We start from the raw sequence: 26832 nt of genomic DNA, 5'->3' as shown, positions 1-26832 counted from the left end.
CAGGACTAGAGGAACATGGCTCAGAACGTTCACTCCCCTTCCAGAGGACCTGACTTCTATTTATTAGCATGGGGAAAAGTGCATAAAAATATTTTTGCTCTTATTTTCTGCTAATGAAACTATTTTTTTCTTCCACGTTATTTTTCACACTATCCCTAGCATTTTCCTTTCCAAGATCAGAGCCACTTCCATTGCTACCTAGAAGATAGATAGACTGCTTGTTATACAAGGGCCTTCATGATGTGGCCTCAGCCTGCTTTCTCACTCCTGGTCCTGCAACTCCTGCTTCTGTAGCCTGTGTCCCCGCTACAGAGGTATCTCATGCTTCCAAGCATCACCTGATCTAAGTCCTAACCCCTATGATTCCTCTTTGCTGGAATAGTATCACTTCCATGGGTCCCTTCACCTGGAAAATTTCTACCCATTCTCAGAAGCCATGTTCAAATGAGACCTTCTCATGTCTGTCAGATTCCCTATAGAGGATCTGACTTCCTAGTCTCTTTACTTTCATTTTTGTTGTAACACTTGATGTGCTATGTTACCATTTGGGCATTTTTTAGGTTTGCTGATTTACCTGGGTTCAGGATAAGTACTATCCAGTTCAGTGTTTGCGCCTGTGGTTACAGAGCTCAGTAGAGAGTCCTCCACAGAGGGACACTCAAATGTTTCTGGGTGACTGAGATGGATGATGGGTTGTGGGGTGATTTTAATGAGAATGGCCCACAATAAGCTCATATATTTGAATGTTTGGTTCTCAGTTGGTGGAACTGTTTAGGAAGGATTAGGAGGTGTGGCCTTGTTGGAGAAGGTGTGCCAGTGGGAGCAGGTGGTCTTTGAGTTTCAAAAGCCCAAGCCAAGCTCAATCTAGAGTGCTCTCTGCCTCTAACTCTTGGATCAAATGCAAGCTCTCAGGTACTGTGCCAGCACCAAGCCTGCCTGCCTGTTGCCATGTTCTTGCCATGATGTTTGTGGACTCACCCTCTGAAACTATAAGCAAGACCCCGATTTAATGCTTTTTTTTTTTTAAATAAGTTGCCTTACTCATGGTGTTTCATCAATAGAACAGTGACTAAGACAGGTTACATGAGCAGATGTCCCTGAAATGAGGACAGTGGGCTCTGAAGGCCAAGAAAAGAGCATTTAGTTGTGCAGTCAAACAAGACATCAGTTGACTGGTGTAATCACGAGCTGTGCTGTGACAAGGTGTGGATGGAAAGCAACTAGCTAACTTGGCAACAGTGCTCCTACTAAGGGAGCCCCTACCACTGAGTCCTGTCTTTTCTCTCCATTTGTACTTTCTTAAACTGGTAACACCTACTCCAGAGGATAATTTAATATTAATTACATACATGTAAGGGCCTGCACATACAATGTTGATGATGACTAATACTATAAGTCAGAAAAATTATAAAATATGGGACAGAACAATTGAGAGTATTTGGGAACTCTAGTCTGTAATTATAATTGTGTGGAGAGGATCGAGGTTAACAGAAACAATGTCACCAAGTCAGCAAGAAGCAGGAAGACTCGGAAAAATTCTCTAGCCATTTGGATTCTGAAGGTGTGTGTAGACAAGGGGAAAAGCCCCAGGGATGGGGAGATGAATCAGCAGGTAAGAGAGCTTGCTGCATCATTTGATGCCCAGCACACAAATGAAAAGCTGGGCATGACCATAGGCAAGCCAATAACCCCAGAACTACCAGGCATAGGACAGAGGCAGGAGGCTCATCTTGCCAGCTAATCAATCATTCCAACATGTCAGTCTCCAGGTTTGTTGAAAAACCCTTAAAACAACAACAACAACAACAACCCCTGTGTCAGGGTAATAAGGCAGTGATGGAACAGGTCACCTAATGCCCATAACCTAATCGTCTTGTACTAGACCCCTCCTCTTGAAGGTTCAACATGACTGCACCAAAGACAAAGAAAGGCTCCAGCATAGAATCTGTGTTGGCTGAGGTATAGGGGTGGGGTAGACAGGAGTAGACAGGGAGCACCGTGGCCACGAATGCAGCCAACATGCGGCAACTGGGAGCTGTGGTAGGGCTAGGCCCCACCACCTGACCCTTCTGCCCCCTAGCTAACATGCAACTGCCACAACCATGTTTATGACAACTGAGAGAGTGCGCTGTGCCTAGCCCTTCAGCCACCAGAAGAAATCTGAAATGGAATCCATGGTTTAGAGACACAAAAAAGATAGAGACTTTATTTAAATAGATGTTTTAAATGAGAAGTAAGGCAGTTATATGTAAAAACATTTAGGTTACTGTAGAGCCAGTCACCCATTATCTCTGGTGTGTGTGTGTGTGTGTGTGTGTGTGTGTGTGTGTGTGTGTAGGTACATGTGTGTGCATACAGAGGCAGTATCCTCCTTTCAGATGTGTCTGTGTAGGAACCCATCCATCTATACATTTGGTCATCATGGTCTTTTCCTGTACCCCTGGTGTACTAATAAGGTCAGGTCTGGTTTCACTCTCTTTATTCTTTCTGGAAGAATGGCAAATCATCTTTGTTCAGCAGCAGCTCCTTTCCATTCTCTCTAGAGCAGGGGCGGAGTGATGGGTGGGTCCTGAGGTATCCTAGATGCAGTCCACCATCTGGAGCAAGGCCTCACAATTCGGAGTCCAAAGGGTAGGAGGACTTGTTCATGAAGCAGCCCCAGAAATGAAAGACCACAAATGCCAAGATCCCCAGCAGCAAAAGGCCGCCTAGGGTCCCGAAGAAGATCCCGAAGAATGCCCCAAGTTTCATGCTTAGGTGCTCACAGTGCTCGCCCCAGGAGGTGTAGATGGTGAAGGATGCGCAGCTGGGGACAGAGAGGACAAGTGTGGTCAATGAGGATGTCTTCCTCTCCTGGGGGCCAGGGGCCATTATCCAGGATAGGCAGGCTATGCCCTGGATGGAGGATGCAGCCAGCCCTGTGGCCATTTTGAAGCAAGATCACCAGCCAAAGGACGGAAGCATGGTCTTAAGCAATACACATCTTTTTTTTTTTTTTTCCTCCACGCAGAGGAGTGTCACACACCCTTCTCCGGCTGCCCATTTTCTCTGCTTCTTGTCCCGAAGCCACTAGGGAGTCATCCCAATGTCATATGTTGGGAGGCACCATTGCCTTCCTGGGCCTATGGTGGTGTCTAGTCCAGCTTGCATGCCCCAGCACCGTCCTCTCCAGGCCCCTACCCACCTGCACTGGGGTCCGTCTGGCAGGTGCTTGCACTGGCCTTCATTGTGACAGTGGCCCTCACTGCATGGGGACACGCAGGTGACACCATCCTGGGGGCTGTAGACCAGGCGGTAGCCCTTGTAGCCTTCACATGTGAAGTAGTCTTCCAGCATACTTATGTTCACTGTAGGCAGGAAAGAGATGCTTAAGGCAAGCAGAGCACCGAGGTAAGTCCACGCCTTTTCAAGCCAGACGTCAGAGGTCAGGTGTTTATCCCGAGAAACAGACAGTTGGATGTGCAGATTCCTGTATCTCTGGGTGTTATGGTTGATCCTATCAGCATTGGGTTCCTGGGGTTGGGGTGCTTAACAAATGGATACTATACAGTATATCTGTTATTACATATATTATACTATACAGCCTTACCAAGGGGATGACAGTTGTCAGGATCTGCAAAGGCCATCCAGAATGGAGCTGAACCTCAGACTCAAACTCAGACCAACTAGCTGTGTGATTTAGGGACTTTTTTTTTTTTCCTAAGCCAGCCTTGTCTTTAAGTACAAAGTATAAAGACGGCGATTCCTTAACTGTGATGTTTAAATGAGATACTAGGTGTGGCATATAGGAGACAAGGCTGGACACATACTAAACACTCAATAAAGAGCAGCTATTCTCAAAACACTCGAGATTTGAGGTGGCGTAGTCATTATTATTTAATGTGGAGGATGCCAAACACAGGTATGATTTGATCCCTTTATAAAGATGAGATGTGAAATTCCCTAAGGCATAAAACAGAGGACAATCAGAAAACAAAGCAGCACCGTCTTTTCTGTCTTATTTTTGTAATTCTGTGTTTCCTAACCCTTCTACAATAAACATATTGTGTTTGTACAATGAAGTTGTACTCTCTTCTTCCCTAGTTGCCTTCCTTTCTTTCAGACATGATCTCACGTAGCCCAGGTTGGTCTCAAACTTGCTACACAGCCAAAGCTCTCACTGAGTTACTCATCCCCCTGCCTTCGCCTCTCAAGTGCTGAGATGGGTTTTTCTAGAATGAACACAGAGTCCCTCACTGTTGCCCTTCTCCTCACCACAGCTACCGATGTGCAGGAGTTTTGGAAAGATTTCACTTTATTGCTCAAGAAGCAGGAAGGATAAACCAGATTCTAGAATCAGTTGCCAGACCTAAGTAGAATAGCAGTTTTCCCCAAGTTAGGAGTGGTCCCTATTCTATTCTCTGCTCCTTTCCAGCAAGGGAGGGCTATTCCTTGGCCTCCCTTGCTCCCTGCCCAGGAGAACAAGAGGCTGTCAGAAATGTCATCTCATTTTCCCAGCGGGACCATGGAGTTCTGGTTTGGGGCCATGTCCTTTCAGGAGTCCTCTCTGCCTGCCAGTCTCCAGTTGGAGGGCAAGATGAAAGGGAGATCCTTGTGTGTCCAGTGCAATGCTTAGCTTAGGAAGACAATGAACAATTTTTCTAAAGGAAGCGAGGCCTGCTGGGTACAGTGGTGTTATCCCCGGGCACACAAGAGGATTGGGAGTTTGAAGCCAGCCTGAGGTCTGCCTAGATCTCGTCCCCAAAACCAACCAAACAAATGAGTAGGTGCATGGAACCCATCGGGGCAGCCTGGGGTTGGAATCATTGCTGTGTGATGTCCGGTCCACCCTCACGGGTCCGCCAGCAACGTCTGTGTCCCTGCCCTGAATCTAAAAGAAGCTGTTGGGGAAAATGTTTTTAAATTTCACTCAAAGATTTATGAACAGCCAAGCTAACTTAACCTGTGCCTCTTCCGCTGTGGACCTGCACAAAACACTTTCTACTGAAGGTTGCTATGGCCCTCAGGTCCGTGACAGCCCCTCTGTTCACTCCTCTCCTCCTCTCCAACTGTCTCTGTATTGTCCCCAAGACAGAATGACTCACGGGCCGTCTCGTCCTGGACGTCTGCCCTGGAGATGGGGAAGAAGCGGACATTCGTCCTGGCTTCTCCGCTCCTCTTCCACCTTGCCTGCGGAGCCTGGAGGAGGAAGGCCTCCAGCACAGCATCTATCAGCTGGTTGTTCAGATAGTGGATGACCGGGCCCCTCGGACGGTACTGGAAGTGGGATACGACCTCCCAGTGATGAATGGACATGCTCGAGGGCTGTGCTCCAGGAGAGCTGTATGGGAGGGGAAGAGTGGAGGTTTGCGGAGTGGGGGAGAGGGAGAGAGGAGTCGTGGAGGGAGGGCCTCACTTACATCCGTGTCAGCGCCACCACGCTGTTCCAGAGAAAAGCGCGCATTTCCAGGTTCCCTAGTTTGTATGTCACCTACAATGGGGAAAAGGGGGGGTAGGATAGCCTGGGTGAGGATCAGAGAAGCCTCGAGTACCTTTGAATGGGGAGCCCGGGACTCCTAGAGCACCTGCAGCTCATCTCTTCATTCCCACACTCAGGCCTAGGCCAGAGGCTGGCCTGAGTCCTTGCTTAATAAATACTCAGTGGGTGAAGACTGTGGCCTTCTTCCCCCTCCTCTGCCTCAACATTGCCAAGGCAACACCTTTCCAGACCACTCTGACCCCAGCCCATTGTTTCCCCTCATTTAGCTAAGACCTAGGGTTGGCCAGGTGCCAGGAACGTCAAGGCCACTCAGGAACCAGTTCTATTCAAAGGGCCCGTGTAGTGAAGGGCAGCAGATCCGACTGGTTGGGATCTATTGGAAGTCAGGGTGCTGGTGGTAAGAATCACTCTGAATGCCTGTCGTGTTTTGGTGCTAACTGCCCTACACGTATTATCATTTAAACTGTGACACAGCCTAGTGGCGGGTCCTATTTACTATCATCCTCTTTTATGCGCAAAAAAATTTCACGTATAAAATTGGGCAAGCTATACATGTCTTGTCTAATTACTGTTCCTGCTCTAGAAAGAGGCAGGACAGAGCTCTGAGTCCCTGCATACAGGAGTCTAGAGAGCTTTCACCATTCACCAATCTGGCTTCTTTGGTTAACGGAGGTCTAGACAAGGACAAGGTATCAGAAGAACCCCGGTTCCCTCTGGGAAGTCGGGGTGCAGGTGACTTCTATCTAGCAGAAAGTGTGACTCTTGAAGGGTACCCAGAGGGACAGACAGGATGGCATGGCCACCCTAGAGTCTTCTCACAGCAAGCTGGAGATTCTAACACACTCTGTGGTCCCTAATCCCGAGGCTTCTCCACGTCCTAGGCCCTCGAGCCGACCCTGGGCAAGAGGCTCCCCTCCTTTGGGAAATATAGGTAGCTGAAGAATATGCAATTTCCAACACAGTCCCTGTGGGACCCTTTCAAAATCTGCTTCCCACCAGGAGCCCAGCAAGATGCACTGACCGTCGCGTTGACATCAGCTGCGGAGGCATTTTCATTTTCTCTGAGGGCAAGCACAATGGTCCTCAGGGGAAGCACTGGAGATAAAGATGACCCGTCTCAAGCCCACGGGTTTCCTGGATTTATCCGGCATTTCCCCCTGCCACCGCTCAGAGAAACAGCTCCATCTGCCATGGCAAGGTCACTGAAGGCCCGCACCCCACCACCCCTGGGCTGACCAGGCCTTCCGTGGCTCTCACCTAATGGAGCCAGGAGGCTTCTGCTTCAATCTGTCCCCTGCAGATGACCGAGGTCCGTGGTTCACACAGGGACAGCTGCCCTCACCATCTCCCCCCAGCTCCAAACTCACCCCCCAGGAGGAAAACTCAGTTCTGATCTGAGTGTTTCAGGAACTTGGGCCTCGGACACTGTTTGCCCATCATTCTCAGACATGAGAGATGCGTTGGGCTGGGATGGCAGGAGCATGTAGTCGTACCTTTAGAAATGGTGGGGGTGAAATTGTTCCCAGCCAGGAGGCAGCGGTTATCAGTGAACGCCGGGGGGCAGGTACATGTTGGCTGGCAGTCTGGAGTGCCGGAGATGTGGCAGTGGCCATGATTATAGCAGTAACTCACGGGACAGGAGTGGTTTTGGCAGAACAAAGGGTTTTCTAGAGCTGTGAAGGAAGTAAGGGAGTCAGCCACACCATGGCGGGGTGGCTGATGGGAGATACTGGCCTCTTGGAACCTGCGCTCAGTTTGTCTTGGGGTTTTTTTCCCCCACGTGTGCCCAATCTGTGTTGTGCTTACGGGCCACTCTGAAACCCAAACTAGCTTCCCCTCATCTTCTCCAAGTGTTTCTTTGGAAAGCAACCTTCCCCTGTCTTCCAGTTAAGCGTTCTTTCACCTCTGCTCTGAGAGGGCATGGCGTGTTGATCAGAGCACCCGTGTCAGAGAAAGATAGTGGGAGACGGTCGCAATCTGCCTGCCTCCCGTCTCCCTCCTCGTTCATCTCCTGGTTCTGCCCACGCTGGCCTCTGCCCAGACGACAGTGGTCTCCTGGTTGTATTTGCCTACCTTAGAGGAGTGGAAGGGTTGCCCTGCCATCTCTGGCATGGTGACTACAGTGGCTCAGAGGGAGAAGAGAAGATGGGTGAGAGAGAACTCAAAGGAAAACTGAGGTTCCTCTGTCACCAGGCCCCCACGGCAACACCTCTCAATATCCTGACTTGTGACAAGCAGAGGAGGCCCTGAGCCTTGTGTTTCTGAAGAGGCCCAGGTGCCTAGAGCCCAGCTTACCTCTGGTTCCTTAGCCTGCTCCATCAGTCTTTCCCCACGTTTTCTCCAGCAGGGGCTCGGGGCTGCTCCATTCCAGCCCTCAGATTCTGTGTCCCCTCCTTCAGCCCCAAGCCATCTACCACCCCTTCCCAGCCCTCCCCATCACAGCTTCTTATCATGAGGCATTTGAAGACATGTTGCTAAAGACAGAGACACCAGTTAGTCTTTGGCGTCACAGACCCTTGATGTGTCGCCAGGGCCCCGTTCCCAGTTCACCTGTGCAATGTCGCCCGTCTCCGGTCATGTCTTTGGGGCAGGCCTCACAGCCCTTCCCAGGAATGCAGGGCACGTTCGGGAAGCATGGCTCTTCGCAGAGGTCCTTGGAGCGTTCACAGAAGCGGCCAAAGGTGAGCCCGTCACACTTGCAGCTGGTCACCTGGATAACAGCAGCGTTGATGGGATCCAGAAGCCAGAGAACTTCTGCCCTGACAGGTCTCCTGTGAGAAGCCTTGTTTGTCTTGGTCTCTGGCACCATCTCGAACAGGCCTGGACTGAGTTCCTTCCCAAGGCTACACAATCCCCTGCCTGGCCCTGTAGCAGGCTCTGAGCCTCGCCTCTCTCACGCTGCACCTCCTTCCCTGGAATCCTTGATAGAGGAAGACAGGGGCAAGAAACACAAGGGAAAGAAAAACAAAGCCACAAAGCAGAAATGGGGCAAGATCGGCGGACATGGGCCATGAAGCTTGGCCACAGACGTGGTTGGAGAGGGTTTTCTCCCAACTGAAAAAGGTGCCCCCTCAGCTGGAGCGAAGAACAAAGAAAGAAGCATCCTGCCCCTCTCTTCCCGACCCCAAAGAGGTGTGCTGTGGTGAGCTACTCTCTGTAATGCCCTATAAAGGACTTCTTGTGTCTGAGCACAGCAGGCTCAGGTCCTCCTGCTCTGGAGGGAGGCAGGGCACCTGTGCTGGAGACACGGGCCTCTCCAGAAAGCGTGGGGAAGCCCTACAGCTCAGTGCCATGGCGGGGAACCACAGGAGAGGCTGAAGTGACAGAATGGGAGGTGGGACCCAAAAACTCTTTCATGCTCTAAGCCATGATGAAGGTTCCACTTCACGCAGGAGTCTGTAACCCAAGATGGGCCCTGCGCTGCTCGCCCATCACAGCTCCACCCTGCTCCCTACATCCATCCACCTTGCCCAGGAGAGAGCCCAGTCACAGCATCTCTCCACTTGCTTTCCCCACACCACCAACAAAGGACCACCTCCTCAGATCCCGCTTCTCACCTCAAGGGAAGAATTGCCCTCCCTGCTGGTCTCATTATACAAACACTGGCTCTCATTACTGCAGAAGCAAGCCACCAACTCGGGTTGGAATGCAGATGACAAGCCAGTCCTGGCATCTCTTGCTAGAATCTCCAGGGTACATGCTTCTGGGGAAGTTGGTGTCCACTGCAAAATCCTGTTCTCTGTCCAGAGAAAAAGAGATCTCAGTGGCTGGCAGAGTTCTCAGTGTGGTCAGGGCATCCTGGCATCCACTACCCTGATTGCTCCTGTGGCCTCTCCCTGGCCTCTCCCTCAGGCCTCTCCCCAAATCTTGAATGCCTTTTGAGCAGATCTGGGATTCCCAGGGTGATGTGGGTCAAGATCCAATCTGGAGGGAGGCAACACCTGCTAGATGTGCTCTGTGTAGGTAGAAATCCACATAAGAGAAAAAGCTACCCCTCATACACACACACACACACACACACACACACACACACACACACACACACACCTCAGAGGCCCCTAAGTATATCCCTGCTTGTGCCTGTCATAGATGGGTCACGGTGGAGACCAAACATCAGAGTCCTCCTAACCCTTCCCCAAACTGCAGGGTGGAATGGCTTCATCTCCCAGGACCTCTTCTTTTGTCTTCTCCTCTGACTTCCTGGGCCTTAGCTACCTTATCAAACAGCAGACTACAGGGAACAGAGTATTTGCATCTCTTTAGTCCAATTTCACTGTGTGCTATTCTTTTAATAGGTATGACAATGCTATAAACTCATGGGTTTTATTCCATTTACTTATTATGGGGGCAGGGAGCATGCGCGCATAGCATTCATGTGGGGGTCAGAGGGCATCTTGCAAGAGTTGGTTCTTTCCTTCTACGTATGGGTCCTAGGGGTGGAACGTAGGTCATCAGGTTCAGTGACAATCCCTTTTACCTCCTGAGCCAACTCACCAGCCCTGTAAACTATTATTATTGTTGTTGTTTCAAGAAGACAGGGTTTCTCTGTGTAGCCCTGACTATCCTGGAACTCACTCTGTAAACCAGGCTCGAACTCCTGAGTTCTGGGATTAAAGGCGTGTGCCACCACTACCAAGCTAAGCTAGTATTCTGAATGGTCTTACTTGGTTATTCTAACGATTTGTTTTATGCTCCATGATAATTGAAAGAGATGCACATAGTTGCTGCACACCTTTAATCCCAAGAGACAGAGGCAGGCAGGCAGATCTCCGTAAGTTCAAGGCTCGCCTGTTCTACAGAGTGAGATCCAGGACAGCCAGAGCTACATAATGAGACCCGGCTCCAAAAAAAATGTATATCATTAGATGAAGGTGAAATGACCTTTGCCTAACTTGTGTGTGCCCAGAGTCAGTCTACTTATTTAGTTAAATCTATCTAAACCCCTTACTGCTAGCCCTTGAGAGGCGCCACCCATTTAAACTATGGGTCTTTCTCTCTCTTTTCTTGAGACGGGGTGTCATTCTGTATCCCAGACTGGTCTCGATCTCATGGCAATTCTCCTTCCTCAGTCTCCCACCCGGTAGGATTACAGGCTTGGCCAGCTCTAAGTACCAGTCTTCGGAAATGCCCCTTCTCGGGGGCTGGAGAGATGGCTCATTCAAAGGACCTGAGCAGTTCTCAGCATCCACCTCAGGTGGCTTACTCTGCCTCTAACTCCAGCTCCAGGGGGGACTCGCACCTCTAGCCAGTTCCAGCACCTGAACATATGTGCCCACAAACCCCACTCACACAGGCACATGATTAGAATTAATAAAAACGAATTTTAAGAAGAAGAGCTGTTCCTCAAGCCAGATGTGGTGATACGTCCTTATTCTAGCTTCGTCTCTGACGCTGTGCTAAGACTCCCTGAACAAAAGCAATTTAGGGAAGGAAAGGGTTTATTTAGCTTACAGTTCCACGTTTAAGTCTATGGCAGAGGGGAAGTCAGCTAATCGTCACATCCGGTCAAGATCAGGGAAGAAGGAATGCACCCATGCTGCCTGCTGCTTGCTTTTCCTCTTCTGCTCAGCTAGTTTTCTTCATTAACAGTTCAAGGAAGGCTCAGCCCATGGAATGGTCCCACCCACATTCAGGGCAGGTTGTCTCACCATAACTGACAAATCGACGAGACACTACCACCCCACCTGCCCCTGGCAACAAACATGCCTACAGGTCAGCCTGATCTAGGTAATTCTTCTATGGAGACAAATGATTCTAGGTTATGGCAAGTTGACATTGAAAACCAGCCACAGCACTAGTTCAGATGCTGAGGTGGAAAAACCAGGGATTTGCTTGTTGCCTTGGCTATGTGGGACATTTCAGGGCAGCTTGGACTACGATAGTAAGATCCTGTCCCAGAGAGAGAGAGGAAAGAGGGAGGCAGAGGAAGAGAGACTCAAGATGAGGAGAGGAGAAGAAGAGAAAGAAGGAAAATGTTTGTTGGTCCTGGGTATTCAAATGAAAACAAAAATGACAGGATGTTGTACAGAATAAAGAAATGCAAGGAAGCCCAAGTTGACTCCTGCCCTGACCTCATCCTATTAATGTCAGTCAAAGAATCATACCGGAGAGTTTAAAGCCACTACACGGGTTGGTGAGGATGAATGTGACATTCTTAGAGTCGCTGGCGATCTCAATGGTCTCTGTCTGCCCCTTGTAGGCGTGAATCTTGCTGGAGCAGTTGATAGAGGGCGGGAACTGATCTGAAACAGAGAGACACGGGGACTGGCTATACTCCGGGGCACTCAGCCGCCTTCCCTCTCTGCTCTCCTTCTCCGTGACTCTTCCTACAAGCCGGGAACCAAGCCTGAGGCCCACCTCTGGGAGCAGGACTCAGTCTTCTCCCTGCTCTGGGAACTGTGCCGAGCATCTTCGGTTTGTACTGCCCACTGGCTAACCTTTAGCCTCCATTTTTCTATCCCCTCCTCAAACTGGATTATTCTTCTCTGAACAGAATGCCACTCGGGGCCTTGAGAACAGATAGTCAGTTTTACCCTGGGAAGAGCTGAAAGCCAGGAGGGTGAGAAGTAGAGAAAAAAAATGGACATTCTTTTTTTTTTTTCCAGAAACAGTCAAATTCTCTCAATGCTCTGTTTCTTGGAAGCCTATTATTTCCATTCCATTGTTTATTAATTCATTCTACTAATAGAGCATGTGATATATAGATGGCTCCAATCTCTATGAGCACATGATTAAAAAAAAAGAGGTCTAAGGGAATTATAAATCATAAATCACACTGAGTGGTTATAAGTACTAAAAAAAAAAAGTTAGGAAAAGGAGTGTGAATGAACACAAAATATGAGACAAGGTGGTCCAGAGGGTCTTGCTAAGAAGGCAGTGCCAAAGGATAAGCAACAACATGCCTGGGGCTGTCTGTGGAGAGAGCCTGGCAGGCGAGAGAAGGGCATGTGCCAAGTTACCAGTGAGCCCAAAGGAGCCAGTGGGGCGGGGGAGGGGGAGCGCCAGGGAAGGGGTGGTGGGCGCTGGAGGAGACAGAGGTCACAGGGCAGTGAAGGGAAGGCTGTTGTCTATCAGAGGGGCCTGAGTGAGCTGGGAGCTATCGGAGGGGTTTGATCCATTCAAGGAATAAAAATGTGGAGCTTGAAGGGAGGTCATAAAAAGGGGGTCCTCCTCTGCTCCCCGTTTCTGGGAAGGTCTCCCTGAGCCTCGTGTCACTTACTGAGGGTGCCATTTGCTTGCTGGAATGTCTTGAAGATCGTGTTGGTGTTCTGTCCAATATTTTTGTTTCCTGTGGCCAGAACATCAAACTCGCATTGTCGGTCTCCGTTGCACCCAGAAGCCAAGTTTTCTTCTGAGGTGTTGTTAGTGAGCAGTTGGGAGAAGAAGATGGGGGTGAAGTTGGAAGGCAGAGGATCTACCCTCATCCCAAGGAGGCCTGTCCCATTGATTTTCCCTATAACACAAGAGGCACGGTGGAGGCATGAGGCCGCAGGCATATTTCAGCTGTGCCCACCCCTAACCCTCACTGGATATGGCTCTGTGCGTGAGGGGGTGAAAGCCACCCACTCCCCTCCTCCCTTCCTGGAGGAGACATACGAGTGGGGTGGAGACAAGGGACAAACACAGGGCAGTCACAAAACTTTCAGACCTCAGGGAGGATGCGTGAGGTTCCCACAAGCACAAAGAAGACAACATAGCAGCTCCCTCGATGACCTGCCCCAGGGGCCCAACTACCCCCCAGACTCACATGTCATTCCATAGCGGAAAAGCGTCTCCTCGGAGCTGTTTGACGGGATGGTGGAGCCGTTGGGCATCCTGAAGTCATCTTCGGGATTGTCGTTCCAGACTCCTGCGGGACAGAGGAGGACATTTGACATACAGAAGAGTGGCATCCCTTCTGTTGGGAGCAGCCAGCAGGCCAGCTGCATCTGTCCTGGGTCCGGGGCCCCAGGAGGTGGGAGAAGACACACACACACACCCTGCTTTGAAGAGAGAGACCCATTGTGGGGAACGATTGTGCTCTAAAGAGGGAGAAGAAAACCAAGAAGAATGTGGGGGAAGATGGGAGGAAGGAAGGAGATGAGAATTTTTAAAATAGGAAGTGTAGAAGGGGGTGGGGGGAATTAGAAGACAGCTGGGCCTTCACCTTCCCTATAGAGTTGCCTTTATGCTCCCTTGAAAAGATGGCTGACTAGCCGGGCCTGGTGGCACACCCCTTTAATCTCAGCACTCAGGGAGGCAGAGGCAGGTGGATCTCTGTGAGTTCAGCCCTGGTCTACAAAGTGAGTCCAGGACAGCCAAGGCTACACTGAGAAACCCTGTCTCAGAAAACAAATAAAAAACAACAAAGAAAAGATGGCAGACAAACAGGAAATTAGCCTACACAGTGGGTGAATCAGCCCCTCTCTGCTCAAGGGGGCTGAGGAAGAACTGGACAGGAAGTCCGAGGCCCACAGGAGGGGCAGCTGCCTTGGTGTGGTCTAAGCTCCGCTTCTTACCCAGAAGGCCCTTTGTGTGGTTGCGGTACTCCTCTGAGAGACTGGTGGAGGCATGAAGGATGCTGGAGCGAGCAATCACGGAGATGGTCACTGTCCCATCAAAGTTGGCTGAGACTTGGGAGCCATTGTGGGTCAGTAGGATGCCAGTGGAGTTGAACATGGGCAAGCCTGGAACATAGGAAGACAGGCAACACGGCTGCCAGCATGACCCTTGGGCCCACAACTCAGCAGCAGTGAAGGCTCGTGGCACAGAGGGCACTGGGGTAGCCTGACCATGCCTCAACTAAAGGCCCCACTCCATCCAGACCAGCCTCTAGAGCCTTCCTTCTAAGGTAGGAAATGAGGAAAGTTCAATGCCCGGGCTGGAGGAAGGTCTTCCCGTGGAGCCGGTTAAGGGACAGCAGGGAGGCAAACGTTGTTTTGCTGGATGTCATAGCCTCCATCCACTCCCCCCCGCCCCTGGTCGCACTATTCCCAGGGGCTGAGCTCCTGCTGAAACCAAAGATTGTGCAGCGGGGCACATACTGAGCCTACCTTCCTCGTGACTAGTGAGAAAGTCCACAGTTTGGTTATTGCATAGAACTCGGATTTTGTCGTTGGGCTCAAGGAACCACTGGACCTGGGAAGGAATTGGAGGAGGCCTGAGCCCAACCAGCAGGCAAAGCAGAGGCCCTGGAAATGAAGCTCTAGGGAGCAATTCAAGGCTAAGTTCCCAGCCAATGGAAGAGGCAGGGGATGGAGGGGGCAACCAATAAGGATATGCCAGCTGATACGTGTGGAGAGCGCAGGGGGTGCCAGGCTAGCTCCCAGCAGCTTCCTGAGAAGACAGTATCCTTGTCCTCATTGTGCTCTGAGAAAACAGTGACTCGGCTGACGGTGGTGTCACACCCTTGATCCCAGCGTTCGATAGGCAGAGGCAGGCAGATCTCTGTGAGTTTGAGGCCAGCCTGGTCTACAAAGTGAGTCTAGGACAGCCAAGGCTACACAGAGAAACCGTTCCTCAAAAACCAACCAAACAAACAAACCAAAGCCCTACAGATGTGCCCGTAGCCCAATCTTATGGCGGCATTTTCTCAGTTAAGGTTCCCTCCTCTCAGACGACTCCTACATCAAATTGACATGAAACTTCCTAGCACACCCTTCCTTCCCCAAGTTGCTCCTTGTCAGGTACCTGGACGCAGCAGTGTTGTGAAAGTTTTGGTTTATGATATATAAACGTGTTTTTGTTTTAATCCCAGGTGTGGGGTATGGGAGTGCTGCAAATTGTCCCCGGCAGCCAACTATTTGCCTCGTGTGGGCTCTGAGACGGACTCTTTGCCAGCTGCAGTCTAAATGTGAGGACTATGGAGAGGGAATAAATACCAGACCCCAGAGAGTGTTGAGGAGGCTCCAAGAAAGAACAAAGCTGTTGGTGGTTCCCCACCCCCCGCAGCTCCTGTTGCTGTTGATGCAGTGTGATGAGAAGTTAGAGGGAAAAAAATTGGACTTGCCCCAAGGAGCCCAATGGCCCTAGCCGGCAGGAAGTAGCTAAGGAAAACTATGCCCCATTTCCTCACTAGCCTTCTTTCTCTCCTACCTGGTATTGGAAGGGTTTGGGGTGGAGAAGGGAGGTACAAGAGAGGCATTAAGAAACATAAAAAAAAATGGAGTTAAAAAGGAGCGGTAACAGAGCAGTGAGAACGTATTCAGTGAATCTCTCCTCCTCTCTCTATTCTCTTTCTCTTCTGGTGTCCAGCTGAGGGTTTCTGGGGAAGGGAGGCAGGGATACTTGGATACCCTCCTCACTTACTGTGATGGAAGAACCCAGGCTGCTGGTGTTGTATTGAGCAGCAAAGGCAATGAAGTTCGTGGCCTTGGCAGAGCCAGTCTGGGCAGTTCGGCCCTCCAGCCGGAAAGAGGAATTCGTATCCTGGGCCTGGACCAGCAGGAAGTCTCCCAGCCCATTGAAGGTGTATCCGACATTATCCAAAGTGGTGATGTGGGGATCACCAAACGTCCAAGCTAAAAGAAAATAGGTTATAGCCAGGTGTGGTAGTGCACGTCTTTAATCCCAGCACTCGGGAAGCAGGGGCAAAGGGGCAGGCGGATCGCTGTGAGTTTGAGGCCAGCCTGTCTGTCAGTTCTGTCCAGGACAGCCAGGGCTACACACCAGCAAATTGGGGCCATAGTCTGAGGCTCTCTCTGCCTGGTAGGTAAGGTTTCCATCTTGGTGGACTCAAGTATGGGTAAATTCTCCTGGCATGCAGAATCTGCCCCGAAAGGCCTCTTGCCCTCATAGTCCCTGGCCCCAGTTCTCACCCATTTGCAAAAGTCATGCCCAAATCTTCTCTGTTCTCGGTTAGCCTCCACAAGACCTGTCCCCATCATCCCTGTGGCCACAGTTCTGCCCTCAGAAGTTGATCTCTTACTAATCCAGGCTCCCTTCCTGGACACCCCACCTCAGTCATCATGCTCACCGGGCCGTGGGGGCCTGTACCACACACAACTAAGGCGGGGCCGCCTGCGCTGGTACTGGACACAGAAGGAGGGCTTGTTGTTCCAGTGGCAGCACCAGTTCTGTGCCTCCTGCTCCTGGTCTGTGGAGAAGAACGCTCTGTCAGAGGGCACGGGCCCTGGAGAACCGGCTGGCGGCTTGGCAGAGTATGGTGTATTGGTGGCGTGGCACAGTTCACATCCTTCCGTGCTCACTGTCAGTGACTTGGAGGAAATGCCACTGTATGTCCTCCTTGAAGGCATCTTGGGGTTGTTCTGTAGCAGGGCACATGGGAGAAGCCCTCAGAGAGCCAGGGGAAGGGAGGGCATAGATGATGGTGCAAAGAGAGTAGAGCAGGACCAAGGGTGGGCAGACGCAAGCTACCCTGCCCAATTCACCTCTGTGTGCTCTAGCTCCCTTGAAGGCCTCTGTGGTGAGATGATCCTAAGTCTCACCCTCCCCCCCAAAAAAACATCTTGTTAGCATGGGCCAGAGGATAAAGTCAAAGTAAACCCTCTTCCTTTGCCTAGAAAAATTCCCACTCCAGGCCGAGGGCATGCTCTGTCCTAATCTGAGCGAATTCGGGGAGGGTGGGAGCTTCTGGATTTCCGAAGATCAGGGAATTGGGGCCGGGGGGGGGGAGGGGGGAGAAGCCGGAAAGCTTTGGGGAATAGGGGCCTCATGTATTTTGTCTGAGAAGAGCCTCAGGCTCCGGGACACGTGGGCTGGAGATTTCCAGGGAGATACATACCAAACTGCCAAGGACTGTGCATTCTCCAGCCTTCCCGAAACTCTCCCCAGGGGCCATAGCTGCAGCACACGCCCCCTCCCCTGGAGGAGAAGCTGCACAGCTGCCTGCTGTTCCACCAACCTGCAAGGAGACCGGACATCCTGAGGCCCAGCAGCACAGTGGAGATGGGACAGGGCTGTCTAGGGGAGGGGTGTGTGTGCTCAGAGCGCCTGGGAAAGGGCAGAACAGGTGTGAGCAGAGGTGACGACAGTGGGTGGGGTTGTGACGGACAGGAAGGAGGCATCACCTGTGTTCACGGGCCAGAACCGCAAGTCCCATTGTCCCTGCTGCCAGGAGCAAGGGCAGGAAATCTGGTTCCAGCCCCAGCTGGGCTGCTGAGGCTGGCTCTCCAACCACTGCAGACACTTGAGCCGGAAGTTGGGCCTCACCTCCCTGTGGAGCCTGTAGACCTGCAACCCCCGGATGCCTGAGGAACGAGGATAGCAGTAATTATTGCAGGACATGGGCCGAGAGCTCTGTCTGCTTCAGCTTTGTGCTCAGCGAAGATTCGTGGCTGCAGCCTCCATCTCACACCCTGCCTCTCTGAACAGCTTTTTTTTGGGAGGGACTCAACTCAGACTGGCAATGATTTATCTCCAAACCACGGACCTTTGGGCAAAAATCTGGGACAAATGCTGGGCAGGGAGGTACCGCTATGCTCCAGCTTGGCCTACCTGCCTTGCCTCCTTCCCTGCCCCCTGTTCATTCATCTCTCCCTCCCTCCCCCCTCCTCTCTCTCTCTCTCCCAGACCTTCCAATTCCCCAAACACTTCACTTCTTCCCCTAGAGACACAGCATCCACCCAATCACACCATGAGACACTCGGTCTTCATGATGCCCCTTCCTTTCCCTTTCAGTGGCCAAAGCGACCAGGACAGAGGTCCATGCCCAGAAGCTAGCTGAAACTACAGAGAAGTTGCCAGGCCAGTGGGGCCCTGCTCTAACACTGTGAATCTGGGAAATCCTCTCTTGGGCCCAGACACCATCTTGGGAAGGGAGAAGTAACTAGAAAGATCCTCAGTGCGGTTGTCAAGTTTAAACCTTCAATTGGTTGGAAGTTTCATACTGCACAGGCAACTTCAAGGAGAGAAAAAGGACCCCAGAGCCTCCCACCCCTGAACAAAATATGATCTAGTGTATAAGATTTTCAACCCTATACCCACATAAATGAATAAAAGGAAGCTTTTCAGAAGAATAACATTGTTTATCGTGATCTGTACATACACACACACACACACACACACACAAAGACATGGATACATACACACACACATATACACACAGACATGCACACATACACAAACTCATACACACACATACACATGATACTCTATTTCACAAGTAGATGTGTCTCATAGAGAGCCCTAATATGACAGGGAAATTCTTCCACAGGGAGTTTCCACATGATCCAGCTGTCATATGGCCCAGCTTATGAGATGTTCCTGATTGTCAAACAGCTTTGTCCCAGATCAAATAGACCTGGACTCACGCTTCAAGATCAGCATGGCTGACCTCTCCTGGTTGCTAGCATGCCCTTTTCTCCACAACATTTTGGAAGCTGACATCTCTTTCCCTTTGGAGCCTCTGTGTATGACACTGAGTCGCGGAGGAAGCTATGGACACTCAGCTCTCTACCACAGCGAATGTGTGTTGAAAGCCAACATGGCTGACCTTCTCCCCCTTTCCCTTCACTTTTCTGCCTGTTAACCTACTGTCCGGCAAAGAGGTGCTCAGGAAATGCTGACTGAGTGAATGCCGGCCTTTTGGGACTCCTCCTGGTGGGTCTCTTTAAGAATCGCGCTCCAGCTCTGGAAGGACCATTTCTGTGGGTCATCCTAACTCACACCTATACCCCTTCCTGCAATACCCTTGTCCTCACTTCAGGACCCGAGCGCCCACCAGCAGACAGCCCGGGTTTGGCTTTTCCAAGGAAGGAGAACTTATAGGGGCTGAGGGTGAAACTAGAACAAGTTGTTGCCTAGGCAACACCAGCTTCGGATGCCCTGTAGATAGCACCTGTGCAGGATGCTCTTCAGGGTGCAGGAGAGGCTACGGCTGTCTAGGACTGACGTAGCATATGGAGTAGGGGACAAGGAAAGACTGAGGCCAGCTCCTATGTGGTGGTAGCACATTTACCTAATTTGGAATTCAGGAATCGGTCAGGTCGGTACTTCTCCGTGGCCGGCCGGAATGTCAGTGGGCTGTTTTCAAAATACCCATCTCCACTGCAGGCAAAGAAAAGACTGTCAGGCCTCCGTGTCGCCCTCAGGCTCTCTGCTCTCATTCTGAGAGCTACTCATTCATTCAGTTTGTCACTTGCTCCAGCTAGCCCCCAGGCAGCAGCTGGTACCCCGTGACTCGGTCAGGTGGGCAGCCACAAGTCCCCATACTAAAAAGGAAGAGAAGATGGGTGGGGGCAGGGAGGTTCCGCTTTATCCCACATCTGATCAGTGATGGTGCGACCTCAGCAGGTCACTCAGTACACTCGGGGTCCGAAAGCAATAGAGTTGAGGCCAGATTCCCTTACTTTCCCTTGACGCTCTCTAAGAACAAACTGCAAAGGATGATTCAAGGCCAGTTTCTGGGGTCAGGCCGTCCCTTTCAACTGCTGGTTCTGTCACGTGTTGTTTAACATGTCTGACTCTGGGTTTTATGTCTGGGTAAAAGAGACTTCAGTCGCAACCATGTCACAGCCTCTTAAGGCTTCAACACAGCGGCATTCGTAAATCCCTCAGATCTGAGTGGAGACCAGATTCCAGGTCCGGACACCCGCACTATCGCAATGTGGTCCAGGATGGAAGAAATCTGTAACAGCGCCCTTGGAGCCACTGCAGGAGCATGCCCACAGAAAGCGACTCCTGATCTTTGCTCTACTGTTACACAGTCTAGAGGACAGGCACATGTGTGACATCTCTGTTGGGTCCAGTGAAGACGGTGTGACATTGCTAGCTACCTGGGGAATTACATGCTCTCCTCCTTTGCACATCAAAGGCCAGTGGAAGCCATGTGAACACAACCTAATGCAATAGAAAACCATCTGTGGCAACTGCCCAGGAAGGGACGGTGCGTGACTGTGACAACTGATTGCCACACTGACAGGTCCCTGGGAGCTGTTCTTTCAGAGACTGGGGTTCCTTCGTGTGCAGGGACCCCCGCTGCAGCCAGCCACAGCTGGGCCGCCTTGTCTCCTGCTCCCTCTAACCTGCAGGGTGCCAGGAAGCACAAATCCCAATCTTGGATGTCTGTGTTCAGGACATCCACTTTGCTACTTTGAAACGCTGGCTTTGGGCAACTTGACTCATCTGCCTGAACCTAAGTGTTCTTACCTATCGGATAATGTTTTTATCTACAGGATAATGACCAGCTACTACAGGTGGCTGTGATAACCAAAGTAAGTAAGTAAAGAAAGAAAGAACATGAAGAAATAGGTGGAGTGTGAGAGTGGCTGCTAGCTGATAAGTCAGCTAATGTCAGTGGAAGCCAAGGTCAAAGGTTGAAGTGACTCCAGTGCACAGGTGTTGTGGTAGTTAACAAAGGCAGGATGGATAAAGGCCTTTTTATCAGGAACGGCTGCATCTTCAAGGGCAGAATGGGAGTGTGAGCAGGGAGCCCTTATCCCTCACACTTCAGTGCTGGCAGCCAGCCAATCCTGTCCTACCTGGAGAAGCCCATGAGGACGTGGTTTTGAAGGTGCTGGCTCACATCCCACCTCATCCCACCGCTCTGGTAGAGAAACAGGGCGTAGGACACACTCCCGTCTGTGGAGAGGATGGCTTGGTAGGTATTGGTCTGGAAGTTGGGAAGAGACAAACAGAGACTTCTGTGAGAGTTCTGAGGTTTCTCCCCTGGTGTCCCCACACCCTCTGACCGGACACATGCATTATCATCTGGTCCAACAGGGCTGGACATGCCGGCAGGTTTGCTGTGATTAGGGCAATGTTTACCTTGGGTGTGGAAGCATTTAGTGCGCCCTGTTTTCCTTCTTTGTAACTTTTTTTTTTTTTTCAGGGAAGAGAAATAAAAGGCTGTGGGTTGCAATCCAGTTAGAAGAGGATGTGTAAGAGGGAGATGCAGGAACCTGAGAGGCTAGACAAGACAGCAGAGCTGAGAGAGGCCACCTTATCTCTCCCTCAGGGATGTGTCAGGTCATTGTCCAGGTGTCCCCTCCACTTGTGTGGTATGGAGGACCTATACACGCCCTGTCCAAGAGAGGCAGTCAGCGAACTGTTGATATCTGTGGGCTGTGGCACTGATATTTCACTATAGGAAAGCTCACTCCTGTGAGTCATGCGAACCTGTCAGCACATAGACGCTGTTGCCTGTAAACGCAGTTAAGGTTTCTGACTTGAAGCAAGCCTGGCCCACGGTGAGGACTCAGACCCTGCTCCAAGGTCTGTAACCAGCGATAACCAGCTAGAGCTAGAGCTATAACCAGCAGCCTTTCTTCTAAAAAGATTGAAGACTGAAGTGAAGAGACATGTGACTTTGGACAAGATCAGGCATGCTCGGGTGGTATGGCTGTAGACCTGAGGGACTGAAGATCAAACATGGAGACTGTAAAGACTCAGAGAACTGTGAGTTCTCAGAGGGAAAAAACCGCGAGCTCTGGAGAGTGTGGGGAGCCACTTCCATTGGCTGGCTCCATGCTTAAGAGAGAGAATTTGGGAAAACCTGAGTTCTAGCATTGCCTTTGTCATTTGCTCTGTAGAGTGATTTTGAGAAAAACTTCATAACCTGCCTGATCATCCTCTGCTTTGCCTGTAAAGTGTGGGGAATAGCAGAGCCACGCCTCTGGTTCTGGCACAGCTATGTGTGTGTCCCTTCGCCCTCACTAGTTCACTAGTGTGAAGGCTTGGTCCTCAGGCTGGTGGCAATGAAAACGGTGGTGGCTTTGAGACGAGGCCTTCCGTCTCTAGGGCAGCAGGCTGTTCTTGTGTGACCCCTTGAGTTCTTTCCGGAGGACTGTCACAAAAGGAGCAAGCCTGGAGCACGGTCCTCTTCGTGTTGAGATACAGTCACCCACCTGCTTCTGCTCACGTGCCCACCACTGCTCTCAGTGCCACTAGGGGATGCCAAGCCCACACTTTGCTTTTGATGTCCAGTCTTCCAACAGAACTAAATCAACCTCCCCTCTCCCTCAGTGCCACGTACTGAAATTCCACTGCAGGAGAGGAAAGCTGACCCGTGTGAGGTACAGGAAGCTGTGAGTCCACAGACGTTCTCCCCTGTGAGCGCAGCCCAGGTTTCTGACTTGAGGCAAGCCGGGCCCACCCTGAGTGAGCCGCTGTGAGTGAGGACTCAGTAGGCCATGCTCCGGAGGGACAGCATAACCAGCAGGAAAGGCAGCTCCCCCTGGGATGATGGGATGTCTGGCTCCCAGCAGCATCTCAGGGAGCCACCTGTGATCCACTCACCCCAAAGCTCCCCTGAGCAGGGTAGGCAAGGACGTTGACCCACGTGACCTTCAGCGTCCACTTGGCTTTGTAGCTCCAGTCACCTGTGAACTCGGTAATCAAAGTCTCCACCTTCCGGGTTAGCCAGATGTTTTCATCAAAAAATGTGCTGTAATCCTAGAAGAGGAAGGTGGGTAAGGGCGGTCGCACGCCAGAAATCCTCCTGCTCACCACGTATTTCCATTAGAATTCAGAAGTGTCGCAGCACTACAGTGATGAAGTAGCAATGAGATCATTTTATGGGGGGGGGGGTCCACCATAATGTGAGGAGCTGCATTAAAGGGTCTTAGCAGTAGGAAGGTTGAGAAGCACTGCCCTAAGGGGTCCCTGCTTCCTGCTTGGGGATGCTGTTCATGTCAGTGCTCACGGCTCCCTGCACATCCTCTCCCCAAATCAGAATTTCCACAAGTCCTTTCGATTTTAACATCAGCTTAAACTGAGGCTGCAGGAAAATCTGGGGTGTGTGATCTAGAGGCTCCCTACCCCAAAGGTCAAGCCTTCTGGAATCGAACTGATGCCTCTCTTAGCTCAAATTGGCTTGGATGGTCTGACCAAATGTCTAGCTTTACATTCCTGCCCAGCTTGTAACTCCTTAGGGACAGATATGGGTCTGTCCATCTTTGGAGCTTAGGGAGTGTCTTGGCAATGGTAGGCGCACACACAAAAAAATATTTGCTATGACAGCTGTTGCTACATACATTCACTGGCTGGCATTGTTAGCTTAATTCAGGAGTGTTGTGGGGCAGGGGATTCTGTCTGACTCGACCTCCGTTGCTGTCACCTGCAGGCCTTCATGTGGTTAGAGTAGGGTGTTCTAGAGTCTGTTTGGCGTTCTTCCTCTGCTTCCTCCCTACCCTGTATTTAAGCTTCAGTCCCTTCCCACACAAGCCTAGAATGTGATACAATGCCCTTGAAGCGCCTTTGACCTCTCCAGGCTCTGACCTCCTGACTGCCATGGCCTGGAATGACCCACCTGGTAAAATATGACTCCCGTGGAGCTGGAGAAATCAGCATCATCCCAGAATGGGGCCACCATGGCCACACGGTCCCTTCCTGTGAAGCCTCTTTGAGGTGGGTTGGGGTAGGAGAAGACGTCATAGTCTGACTCTGGGAAAATGATCTGGCCATTATCTGTGAACTGAGCATAAGGGTTCTTGGTTAGGGAGAGATGAGGGAAGGGTTATCCCAGTCTAGGGCCAGCTCCTCAGAAGAGCTTCCCCTAAGAGCCCATCTGAGCAGAGAGTTAGAGGTGCCAACCTTGATGGTCCCCTTGTCCACTTTTTACCTTCCAGGAGAATGCTTTACCTAGTAATGTCCCAAATGCTCATTCTTATCAGAACTGATATGACATTCCTATATCAGTCCAAAGAAGAGGGTTGTGTCCTGCCTTTGTCTTCTTGGTAAAAGGCCTTGCCCTAGCTTGAAGATTGTGACATATCAGATGAGGGTAAAGGAGACAAGGTTCTCACTTTCATTACTGTGTTGAGCTCATTGGGTGTCCCTACTACTCTTCCTGAGGGCAAGAGGAGGCAAGAGAGAATCCTAGGGAATGAGGAAGTAGCCACAGGAAATAGAAATGGCACGAACCAACCAAGTTTCCAAGCATAGCTTCTTCCTCATTAACAAAGCTTGTGAAATAGCCGTGATCTCATTTTACTAGACAGCGTAAGGGTATTTTTGTTCACACGGGCAGGGAGGCATGGCTTCCTTCAGCTTTCCACAACTGGAAACTCTGACATTAAAGAAAGCTGCAAGGGTGTTGTACAACAAAGGTGACTTTCACTCGGAGACTCACGTAGAAGGAATCACGCAGGGCAGAGCCGAGGGGGAATCCAATCGTGAGCTTGAAGACTGGTGAGGTGAAATCCACAGTCGGGGCAAACAGCTGCCTATCTCCAACTTCAGACCCGTAAGGGAATAGGGAAATGCCTAGACCAGGACAGAAGAGAGACAGAAAATTTCTTTATCTCCCTTCAGGTTCAGAAGGATCCTGAGAGAGCTTCCCCTAAGCAGCCCCTCACCTTGTCCTCTCTTCCGGAAGGAGCCCCTGTAGGCCCCAACTCTTTGTTCTGCCTCTCCGTACCTATGTAACACATCTCCTTGTTTATTTCTCAGCTGGTACCCTCAGCATCCCTCAAGTTAGGGCACTCTGACATAAGAGTCCTGCTGTTAGGATATCTCCATAAGACAGATATTCTCTGACCAGGAAGTCAGAACGACTAACCGGAGAAAAGACGAAAGTCCAAAACAGTGATGACTTGTCACTTAAAGACCTTTTCATAAAATGGAACATGGTCTCTACAATGTTATTTCTCCAGGAAAGTTTGAAGACCTCCTAGAATTTCCCTAGGCCACCCTAAATGTCCTTGAAATCCAGTTTAAGAAACCTTGTCCCAAGTGTCTCCCAAATAGAACTCTCTACTGGCATGGCCTTGTTTGGCTTGACATAGACTCTTGGCTTCCTGGCTGATGCCTCACTTGACCTTCCTGAATTTATACACACCAGCCATCACTATGCAAACCATTATCCTTCCTGATTCTCTTACCCACATGGTTCTGGTACACACCAGCCTCCCACTCACCACGCTCTTCACGTTACTCCCAGCGATCGCAAACGTTTCAGAGCTCTCCATCCAATTCAACACAAGGACTAGCTTTTCACAGCTTTATTCTAGCTTCTCAGACCACCTGACCTATCTAGGGTACTCTCCGCTCCCCTAGATCTCACCAGAAAGCCTCCTGTTCACCTTGACCCCATTTCCACGTTCCTTGCAGGCTTATGAGTGTTTACACCTACCTCCTGGCCTTTCATCTTTAGAACAGTTGATTGGTCCCTTCATTGTTCCCCAATCTCCATCCTCCCAGCCCCATGTAATGCACAAAAGAGCCTTCGGTACCCAGGTTTGGTTCTGTCCCATTGTTCCCTGAGATCTCTAATCCCAGAGAGCAGAAGCTGAAAGTAAGCAAGCAGGCTGAGACTGAGTATTCATGTGTCATCTCTCTAGAACCTTCCTAATGCTGTGACCCCGTTAGTACAGCAACTCGTGTTGTGGTGAACCCCAACTAGAAAATTATTTCCGTTGCTACTTTATAACTCTAATTTTGCTACTGTTATAAATCATAATGAAAATACCTGTGTTTTCCGGTGACCTTAGATGACCCCTGTGAAAAGGCCATTCGATCCCCAAAATGTCATGACCCACAGGTTGAGTACCAGTGCTCTAGATGGACAATGGGGGGAAAAGGTGGAATGTTCATGGCCTTGATGGGACAGAGTAGGAATCCAAAGAACTGGACCCCTCAGCTACACACAGGGACCTAAATGGGCAAATGCAGCCTAACAGTGACAGCTACAACCCTTCCGTCTGGCTCAGGTAGAAGGCACAGGGTTCTCCCTTATTGGCATCACTTACCTTGACCTGGTAGGATGGGGGGCGGGGCTACTGTTGACCTGGGGACTGTAGTTGTGCTGGGAGTGGTAAGGGTCGAGGAGGTTGCAGGGAGTGATGTGCTTTTGTCATTGTCTGTCCTCATGGTCGTTCCTGGACACATAGGGGGAGAAGGCATGAGGGGGATTATATATGAGAGTCACTAAAAATGAGGAGAGACAGCTAGAATGTTTGTCTTTCTACTGGTCAACAGCCAGTGTCTCTGTGTGCAAGCGCAGGAGAAGACAGAAGGAATAGAGGGCTAGTCACCATTCACCGTAGGAACCCTCACCTCACCCTTGCCTGCGACGCTAGGTAACTGATTCACCTGAGGAGGACGTCCCATGAGAAAAGGCCTCTGTCACAGTGGGTCCGGGTAAAGAGGATGAATGGCTGTCGGTGGTCATCCCTGTGAGGACACTGGTTTGAGATGAGCTGGAGGTGGCCATGCTTTCAGTCCGGTAACTCTGAGAATATGTGGACAATTGCTGAGGAGAAGTGCTATGCAAGACCATCGTTGATCGTTGAGCTAAAGTTGTGCTTGAGGCTCTTGATGTGACAACACTGAGACTCCCACTTACAGGTGTCTGCCTTGTGTTGTCTGTGGTGGCTTCCGTGGGGGGTGTACTTGGAGGCGAGCTGCTCGTGCTGGGAGCATGTGGAGTACTTGATTCATCGGGAGAGGTTGTTCCCTGGGAAACAGTCCATGTC

General features: G+C 50.8%; 1 protein-coding gene across 1 annotated transcript in view; it reads right to left on the bottom strand.

Moving 5' to 3' along the window:
- Positions 1-2243: 2243 nt before the first annotated feature.
- Muc4 (mucin 4, cell surface associated) overlaps positions 2244-26832 on the bottom strand; it is a 25201-nt gene continuing 612 nt past the window's right edge. Inside the window, 24 exon segments of the mRNA XM_055625225.1 lie at positions 2244-2806; positions 3185-3347; positions 5085-5320; positions 5400-5470; positions 6501-6574; positions 6973-7152; positions 8030-8189; positions 9037-9218; positions 11584-11721; positions 12699-12932; positions 13227-13328; positions 13978-14145; positions 14512-14596; positions 15767-15978; positions 16434-16553; positions 17202-17321; positions 17488-17667; positions 19377-19465; positions 20899-21029; positions 22655-22810; positions 23667-23831; positions 24489-24622; positions 26107-26235; positions 26450-26832. The exon segment at positions 26450-26832 is cut by the window's right edge and continues 12 nt beyond it. Of these exon segments, the coding sequence (XP_055481200.1) occupies positions 2611-2806; positions 3185-3347; positions 5085-5320; positions 5400-5470; positions 6501-6574; positions 6973-7152; positions 8030-8189; positions 9037-9218; positions 11584-11721; positions 12699-12932; positions 13227-13328; positions 13978-14145; positions 14512-14596; positions 15767-15978; positions 16434-16553; positions 17202-17321; positions 17488-17667; positions 19377-19465; positions 20899-21029; positions 22655-22810; positions 23667-23831; positions 24489-24622; positions 26107-26235; positions 26450-26832 (3808 nt within the window). The 3' untranslated portion in view covers positions 2244-2610.

Source organism: Psammomys obesus, unplaced genomic scaffold (assembly GCF_907164565.1).
Source record: "Psammomys obesus unplaced genomic scaffold, mPsaObe1.curated_primary_1811, whole genome shotgun sequence".
Classification (NCBI taxonomy): domain Eukaryota; kingdom Metazoa; phylum Chordata; class Mammalia; order Rodentia; family Muridae; genus Psammomys; species Psammomys obesus.
This window is presented reverse-complemented; position numbering and strand designations above follow the sequence as displayed.